Here is a 9,025-nt window from a genome sequence, read left to right as displayed (position 1 = left end):
AGGATCAAATCCCTGGCCTCTGCACCTACTTGCAGGTGCTTTAATCCACTGAGCTATTTGGCCGGCCTTAGCTATTCCTGTTTCAAAAATTTGTAACATACTTATTATTCTTACATGTTGCCTTGTTTCTGTCTTTTTTTCTATTTGTTTCTGCTTCTGTTTTTACACTTCAAAATAAAATAAAATTGAATTAAAAAAAAAAAAGGACAACACTTTGAATTGTTGTTACCCCCAAAAAATGACAGACAGTTTAAAGGCTGAAGAGATTTTTTTTTATTATTTACCATATCTTAATCAACTTAAGACTTTACTCTTAAGTTTAAAAAAAGACCAAATGTTGCTATTATTTTTGTAACCAAAGATGCTTTTTCTATAGAAATGAAATCTGAGTTATCTGTAACTCTTCCTCACTGAAGAGTAATGTAAATAAATTTCAACATTAGCTTAAAAACAATCAGTGAACACAAACTACCCAGAGAAAATTTAATAATCTATTTCAACCCAAGAATATTTAGAAGGCATTTGTGGCTCTCTTGTATCGCTTGCCACCAGTTATCAACATGTGGTTACAAACCAGTGGCTACTGCTACAGTTCCCTTAGGTCACCAAGATGAATAATAAAAATCAGAGGCTGCAGCAGTGTAGATCAAGTCTATGGTCTGAATGCTCATGTCCTCCCCCATTCACATGATGAAACCCCAAACCCCATAGTGATGGTATGAGAAGATGGAGCCTTTAGGCACTAATTAGGATGTGAGGATAGGCTGGGGAGATAGCTCAACAGTATAAGTGCCTGCCTGGCAAGTGCAAGGACCTGGGTTCGATCCCTAGTACACATGTCATGCCAGTCCCAGGACCCTGGTAATCCCATCACTGGTGAGGCTGAGATCGGAGGATCACTATGAGTCTGAGCTGCACAGCAAGATCCTGTACCAAATAAATATTGATACAGGGTCACGGATTTTAAAATTTAAAAAGAAAAAAAAATTTGATGTGAGGATAGTCTTCATGAATGGAATTAAAGCACTGACAAAAGAACAAGGGAGAACTTTTCACCCATGTACTCCATCACGTGAGGACAAAGCAAGCAAGTGCCATCTATGAAGCCAGACATAAGCCCTGATCAGACATCTGCCAGTGCCTTGACCTTGGACTTCCCAGACTGTACAAGTGCTCTGTATAAGCCCCCAAGGCTGTGGTCCTGGGTTACAGCAGCACAAGCAGACCAAGGTAACATCACAGAGTACTCACAGAAACAAGAGACAGCTCTCCATGGTGGGTTCCTCCTTTACTGGGCGACTGGAACTGCACAGGGAGGTAGCTCTTGTGAGGGTCACTGGTAAAGACCACCTGGACAATAATAAGGCCGATATTTAAGTAACTATACCCTCCTCCCAGGGGGCCTTCAAACTTCACTAAGCTATCTCCCTGGGCCTCAGTCTGTCTAGATGCAAGTGAATATTAATAGCACATACCTTAAAACAAAGAGAGGCTTTCCACTCTAAAAACAATGTCTTTAAAGAAGCCACTGAGGGCTGCAGATGCAGGGCTATGGTAGAACCCTTGCCTTGCATGCTCAAGGGTCTGGGATCGCGCCCAGGACCATTAAAAAAAAGTAAATAATTTTTATATGTGCTGCACTTTTTGAGAAATGCCAATAAAACATGTCATTTCTGTATCACTTTTTTACACATAGCTCTAGTAGCAATACTGGAATGGAGTCACAATCTGAGAACTAAGAAATAACCAACACAGCAACTGCTAACTCCAAAGTGTGTACAAAACACAACCAGCCAGAGTCAATCAGTGGAGTGCAGGGGAAAAGTACTTTCCTTACAAATTTGGACTCTGCTTCTTCTAAGCATCCCATTCTGGACTGGGCCAAAATCCAGGCAGGGAGGGGAAAGTACAGAAACTGGAAACACAGATGTTTCAGAGTACAGCTCTGATGGCAAGGAAACCCTGTCCCTTTCCTGCTGGTGAGAAAACCCTGTCGTTTTCCGCCTCCCTCCCTGCCTTTACCTGGTGGGTGCCGCAGCCCCGGCAGAGTCCTGTGAGCATGGACGGCATGCGCCTGGCCGCCGACGGCTTCCTGGAGTACCGCGGATAGGCCTTGGCCATGCAGTTACTGACGTCCTTTGAGTCTGTTGCCGCCTGGATCTTGACTCTTTCGCATCCCTGAGATGAGCAGTAACTGTGGCCATCCCTGTGGCTTTTGGCTCGGAGATACAGAAACAATAACCTGCACAGAACAAAAACCAATCCATGTGGTGTTAGGCTTTCTCTCAAAAACTAATAAAATCCCTCAGACTGACTCATGGCCAAAAGGATATTTCTCTAATAAATAACTTTTCCTTAAAAAAGAAATAAATTAGGAAGTTAATAAAACTATTGCTTTTCATCCTATCCTCTAAGGATCTCAAGTCAAACGCAGTACTGCTATGGAAAATATTTTGATACCTTGATTTAATCACTCAGGAAGATATCAAAGTTATTCTGGTTTAACTTGGTTCACTAGATAATTTGAGAGTATGGAATTTGGCATGATTCAAAATACATACTGATGTTGAGTTTAGGATGCAACAACTTATTGTGTTTTATTATTTTTGTTGTTGTTGTTGGGGCTGCTGCTGTTGCTGTTGTCCATAAATCATTTTGGTTTAAGGCACAAAACTTAGAAAAATAACAACTTTGACTTTTTTAGCTAAAGCCAAGGACTATCTCAAATCAATTCCTGCGTTTTCCAAGAGCACGTGGACCTTCCATCCATAACTGGGCCCTCATCAGGCTAACAGAACAGTCCCATCCGTTCTGAATTATGTTCTTACTGCCAACATGAACGAAAAATCTAACTTCCGGGCAGCAGTCCAATGTCTATAAGCCCAGTCTTTCTAAACCAAAGGAACTCAAGATTCTAAAGGACTTGATAAAATGAGATTACCAGAAATCAACAATTCATATTTTAATTAATGAGGCCAATGAGCTTTGCAAAGTTGCCATCATGGGACCAAAACAAGAAAAAAAAAAATCAGCAACTGTTCCAACATCCAGTAACTTTATTAGACATTTTAAGGAAAGACATGCACTAAGTGGACATGGTCTTTTTATATACAGTTAAAATAGTCAAAACAAACAGAATTAAAAAGAAACAGATCTTCAGAGACTGGAGGATTTTGAAATACTCAAACCAGAAAATACTTTCCATCTTTTTATACAGGTAATCACTACTTTGTAGTTACAAGAATGTCCTTAAAAGATTTGGGTATTCTGTTTATTTCTATGGAAATGCAACAGGAAATGCATTGTCACCACAAAACAAAATTGCAGGTAGGTTGTTCAAGTCTATTAAGAGACTGAAACCAATGTTTAGAAGACGGCTCTGATGCACATCACACTGGCTACTGCAGATCCTGGACAGCAAATGCATTGCTTCGAAGGCTGACCAGGCACTTAGAGTGACTGAACCCCATCTTCCTGCCCTCAGTCAATCTCACCACTTGTCTCCCCACTCTGAATTTTTTGCCTTTCCCCAAACATGCCATGCGGTCCTTCCATGCCTCCGAGGATTTGTGCACGCTGTTCAGCCTGCCTGTGACACCTCAGCCTCCTCTTATTCCACCTCCTGACTGCTCCTCCTCAAGATCAGCTTCATATCACCCTCTCGGGATGTCACTGGTTACTCTCAGCTGAACTGAAAGAGTTTGCCCCAAAGCTATATGAGATATCCTACACTATAGCACTTAGAGCATTTAAACCATTTGCTTTCCAGTTACTTGCTTTGCATCACTTCAGTGGATGAATCTGCAGAAGAAATGCCTCCTATTTACATTACGACCTTGAAAGTTCCTAGACAACAGTACGTTGGAGGAACGTCCACCCAAAGATGGAGCTAAGGGGCATGCTACTTGCTGGGACAGCACAAAAGATCGAGCCCACCATAGTTCTCAGGCTGTGAGACTGTCATAAAGCGACAAAGCCAGCAGGACCCCAGGAAAACAGGATTAGAATTGAAAAGTGGAAAGGCGCAGCCTAGAGAAAGTTGAAAGCAAATACGCCATGGTTATATGGTGATTTTTAAACGCTCAAGGTCAACTTGAGAGATAACCTTAAGTCAGCAGAAAAAGAAAATTGAGTTTTCCCTCAAATATGAAGTACATCCCTCCCATGTAAAATTTAACCATTTTCAGAGTTGTTACAGGAAAATTTATTTTCATTTTCAACTGGGCCTGCTGGTTCGCTGACAAGGATAATCTCTCTAAATTGCCTTAATAGGTAAATGGCAAACATCTTCATTCAATGCCTGCTGCCAACTATAATTACAAGTCATTCTGCTCCCCTTGAAACCCCTAATAATGATGTGCACAGAAGCACCTACGTCAGCTACTTTTTCCTAACAACCGTCACACCACAACCTATTCTTAGCCTCTCTGAAGAACTAGTAATTTCACCATTGAAGAAAAACAGCATTAATTCTTAGCCTCTGGTTCCACTGAATTACCCCGTGCTGGAGTCAAAATAGAATTTCCTCTCGGCCTGCTTTCTCTGCAGCTCCTCCAGAGAGAGCACCGGCTCATACTCCTCAGTTCTGGACAATGAGCCATTCTGCCGCTGCAGAAAGCCAAAGGTAACCTGGAAGGTTGTGTTGGATGGGTAGCAGAGGCCAACTCGAATCCAGTCATTCCTTTAAAGGGGAGACAATAAAAAAATTAAGACTCACTTCTTACAATTTATACGAATTTTACCCATGAATCACTCCTCAGATCTCTGCTGTGTTGAGCTAGCACCAATGGGACTCTCAGAACCCTAACATAATCAGGCATCTCCGTGGTTACTAACATTTCTTCCACTAATGTACATCAAATGATAACACGGCCTACAAAACATTATTTTCAACAAGATTGAGAGGATACTGACAAAGGATCTACAAACTGTGGTACAGGGTTTCAGGGTAAATCCTGAAGGGACTTGACTGACCTTATCAGATACAAAAGATACATTTCTTGTTATATAGGTCTTGCTTTATCTTGGTCTTAACCACCCAGCAGAAAAGTATAAAGATGAGGTATTAAAAAGTAAAGCCATATTAATATGCTGAGCTGTAAAGGGCTGAAGTTAACAACTTCTGACATTGCCAGTCCTACAGATAACCTACTACTATTATAGACTACTGGATTATACTGGAATATTTTGCTGAATTCACAGACCTATAATATTTAAATGACAATGGAATACTCACTCTGAAAAAACTAAACAAAAACAGGGGATACAAATGAAGGACCATTTGGTATCTGTATATACAAAATAGGATAGTTATACAGCTACTTTCTCTTAATTTAATGAATAAAAACATTTGTTCTAATAGTGTTTGGGCAGGATATCATGTCTGCATCTTCTACTATGAATAAACACTAAGAAGACAACAATATGCATTGTATTTATAATTATTGAAACTGTCCTACTAATTGGTTTTGAAACTGCCTCATTGCTATTTGTTTCTCAATAAAATTATTTTTTTAAAAATTGAGAGGAATAGAAGTTGGATAAAATGTACTAAAATAGTCCAGATGGTTAATAAAGGTAAGTAAGATGGTCAGCTGTGTGTACACCAAGATGAAAACGCAGCTTAACAATGGAAATACGCACAATGGAAATACCAGCTTAACAATGGAAATACCAGTAAAAGCATTCTGAGTAACTTTTTTGTTTATAAACATATTTCTATGTTTTTAAACACTAATAAGATGAACTTCTAATGGCAAAACTGCTGAATTATATAAAAGTACGTGCCATTCTCAAGCTTTTGATGTACAGTACTAAATTACCTCAGTATTTTTCCTGAAGTCCTTGAGAGTAAAATTAATTCTCGAAAAACATTAGAAGTATTTTCCTATATTCTTTTTCCACTGTTTTTATTATGGTAAAATATATACATCATAGAATTTAGCATCGTAATCACTGTTTCCGGTATAGTTCAGTAGCACTAGAATATGCACAAGGTTGTAGACATATTACCACCATTTATTTTCAGTCTTTCCCCATGGTTTTTTTTTTTTTAACTTTTTTTTAATGTTTTATTTATTTGGTACAGGGCCTCACTACGCAGCTCAGACTCATAGTGATCCTCCTGTCTCAGCTTCCCCAGCACTGAGATTACAGGTGTGTACCTCCATGCCTGTTTTTGGTGGCTGGCACAGCCAACCCAGTATTCTAGGCCAGCACAGCATGCGGTACAAGGGATCTAACCCAGGTCCTTGTGCTTGCCAGGTAGGCACTTAGACCACCAAGCTATCCCCCCAGCCCCAGCCCCATCTTTCTAAGTAACCTTGCAACAATATGTAACAGGACCCTAAAATTGTTCACACAAGTTCTACCCACATAAGCTTAATTATTCTAGAAAATAATTAGAAATATGGACAAAAGATACGGGAAGATATCCTATGAGGTACTGCCTATGATAGCAAGAAAAAAAGAAAAAAGAGGAGGAAGCATTAAATGTTCACCGGCTGAAGAAAATTAGGGTACGTCTCTATGCTAAGAAAATCCTGAAGGGCCAGAGAGATGGCTCAGTAGAATAAATGCTTCCCTGGCAAGCACAAGGACCTGAGTTCAATCCCCAGTTCTGGGGGGGTGAGGGGGACCTCATTACAAAAAGGCATCTCCAATCAGGTTGAATAAATGCTTTACCTCACACCACATATGTATTAAGCTGTAGCGCTAGAGGTGCCAATAATTGAAAATCCTGACAGAGAAAGAAAAGAACCATACTGTGTAAATGTTACATGCCTTCTTTTGATTGGAAAGATTATAGATTATTTCTATTTTTTCTTTCATTTTCTTTACCATGTTCAATGCTTGAATATAGTTTTTATATTATAAAAGTTATTTTTGGAAATAAAATCATGACAAATTTACACCCTTCCTATAATTGACATTAAACACTTGGGAAAAAATGATCCATCTCTTCTCCTTGCATCTGCTCATCACGTAATTTTTATGCTTTTAACTAATTAGAAGAAGAAAGGATGACTGAGCCAGGCATGACAGCACATGTCCATAAGCTTGGCACTTGGGAGGCTGACGCAGGAGGATTATCTTGAGTTTGAGCCCAGCCTGCGGTACACAGCAAGGCCAGGCCAGCCTAAGCTACACAGTGAAACACTGTCTTAAAAAAAAAAGTAAAAGAAAACAAAACAAAACGCAAAAGGAAAGGATGACTAAATTTCAAGCCCATAAGAACGTCCAAAACTTCTAGGCTTAAGTCTTTTTCCACTTTACAATGTTTTTACTTCCTTAACAGGTGATGGAAAGATTAATGGTACTTGCAGAACCTACATTTGATTTTATCATAACTTCTCACTTCAACCTCAAAATCCCTCTCAGGATTTAACCCAGAGCCTCTCAATTGCTAGCCAAATGCTAACCCTGGATGTCTGTCTGTCTATCCATTCGTCTTTCCATTCATCCACCCAGCACAGGGTCTCCCTACGTCATCCAGGCTGGCCTCCAAATTGCAACCTCCTGCCTCAGTCTCCTGAGTAGCTGGGGTCATAGACTTGTACCTCTCAATATAACTTTTCAGAACACAATCTCTCTTTGATATTTCTTCTCCATTCTCCTATCATTTCTTTCTTTCACAGCTTTCTCTGCACCTCTGTCTAGATTAGGCTCTAAGAAATCTCACCTTGAAGAAAATAATTTGCATGTTTTTGCCATAAAGAAATAATAAATGGTCAGGGGTGTTGGCACATGCCTATAAAAAGGGCCAAAAAATCCTTTCATGTCAAATACATGGGATGTGTCCCAATTTTCACCTCTGACCCATAGCAGATGCTACCAATCAAATCTACTTTGAATTTCTCTTCTGTTAGGTGTAAATTTGACCTCAGAAATCTAATAAACCACATAGAACTTCCTGTTCCACCTAGAGAGAATTAAAGCATTCTGCAGACAGTGATCTATTCCTCAATCATTTTCTGTACATAAAACATTCACCATAGAGAACAATGCAAAATGATAGGACCAAATCTGTATAAATAATCCCATAATTCACTGACACAAAATATACAGCTTCTTTACCTCTCCATAAAAGGAGAAAAATACATGAAATTGGCATTCCTTTAAAAAAAAAAAAAACACTGATACAGTGTCTCATTACGCAGCTCCAACTCAAAGTGATCCTCCTGTCTCAGCCTCCCCATCACTGGGATTACAAACGTGCACCACCACACCCAGCTCCAGGGCAGGCCAGCACAGCATAACATACCTGGGAGCAAACTCAGGTCCTTGAGCTTGCCAGGCAGGCGCTTAGACCACCGAGCTATCTCCCTGGCCCCAAAATTGGCATTATTCATAGGAAAGAAATACGTTATTTCCCCTCTTTTAAAAATATACTTACTAGCAAATATGAACTCCACAAAATAATGAATTTCATTAAGACAGGTTGAAAATGTTACTCTTTTTATCCACTAAGTCACTATTTGCTCAAATACTGTTCGTTTGAAACAGGAACAGAAGCCTACTTGTTGAAGTTCACGAGGTACAGGAAGATGGTCCGGGGCGCCAGCCCATTCCAGTGGATGGTGTAGCCTTTCTCCAGCATGATCACGGGCTGGTACTGCGGGAAGGTGGCCCTCTGGTTAATGCCCCGGAGCACCATGGGGTGGGACGGGTACTCATCTCGCACGATGGTCATGGTAAGATTCTGAGTGCTCCACGTCTGTACATACACCTTAAAACATTAAAAAGTAAGACATGATGGGCAGAGAATAAGGGTTTCCATAGCTAAACAATAGCTTTGTACTTTGCTAGTACAAAGTTGGGGTCTCTCTTAGAAAAGAGAGGTTCCATGGACTAAATGACCAGCCACTAACGGCGTCCTGAGCCACACGCTCAGCACAGCCTGCTTCAATGTGACATGGTGAAACAGGCTGCATTCTGCTCACCAGGGCCTCTGTCATCAGTTCCATCACCACAGAGCAGCTTGTTCACCAAAATATAAAACGCATGTGGTTTATCTGTCCTGTTG

The 9,025-nt window shown here is 40.3% G+C and overlaps 1 protein-coding gene across 1 annotated transcript in view; it reads right to left on the bottom strand.

Annotated features, from left to right (window-relative positions):
• Nucleotides 1-9,025, bottom strand: part of Tmem2 (transmembrane protein 2) — an 80,946-nt gene that overhangs the window by 9,595 nt on the left and 62,326 nt on the right. Inside the window, exons 18-21 of the mRNA XM_012515999.2 lie at nucleotides 8,520-8,728; nucleotides 4,499-4,681; nucleotides 2,023-2,242; nucleotides 1,241-1,350 (exon numbers count right to left, since the gene is read on the bottom strand). Coding sequence (XP_012371453.1) covers nucleotides 1,241-1,350; nucleotides 2,023-2,242; nucleotides 4,499-4,681; nucleotides 8,520-8,728 — 722 coding nt within the window. The remainder of the gene's footprint in view (nucleotides 1-1,240; nucleotides 1,351-2,022; nucleotides 2,243-4,498; nucleotides 4,682-8,519; nucleotides 8,729-9,025) is intronic.

Source organism: Octodon degus, unplaced genomic scaffold, assembly GCF_000260255.1.
Source record: "Octodon degus isolate 3935 unplaced genomic scaffold, OctDeg1.0 scaffold00087, whole genome shotgun sequence".
Classification (NCBI taxonomy): domain Eukaryota; kingdom Metazoa; phylum Chordata; class Mammalia; order Rodentia; family Octodontidae; genus Octodon; species Octodon degus.
Note: the sequence above shows the minus strand (reverse complement) of the source record. Positions and strands in the feature narration are given on the sequence as shown.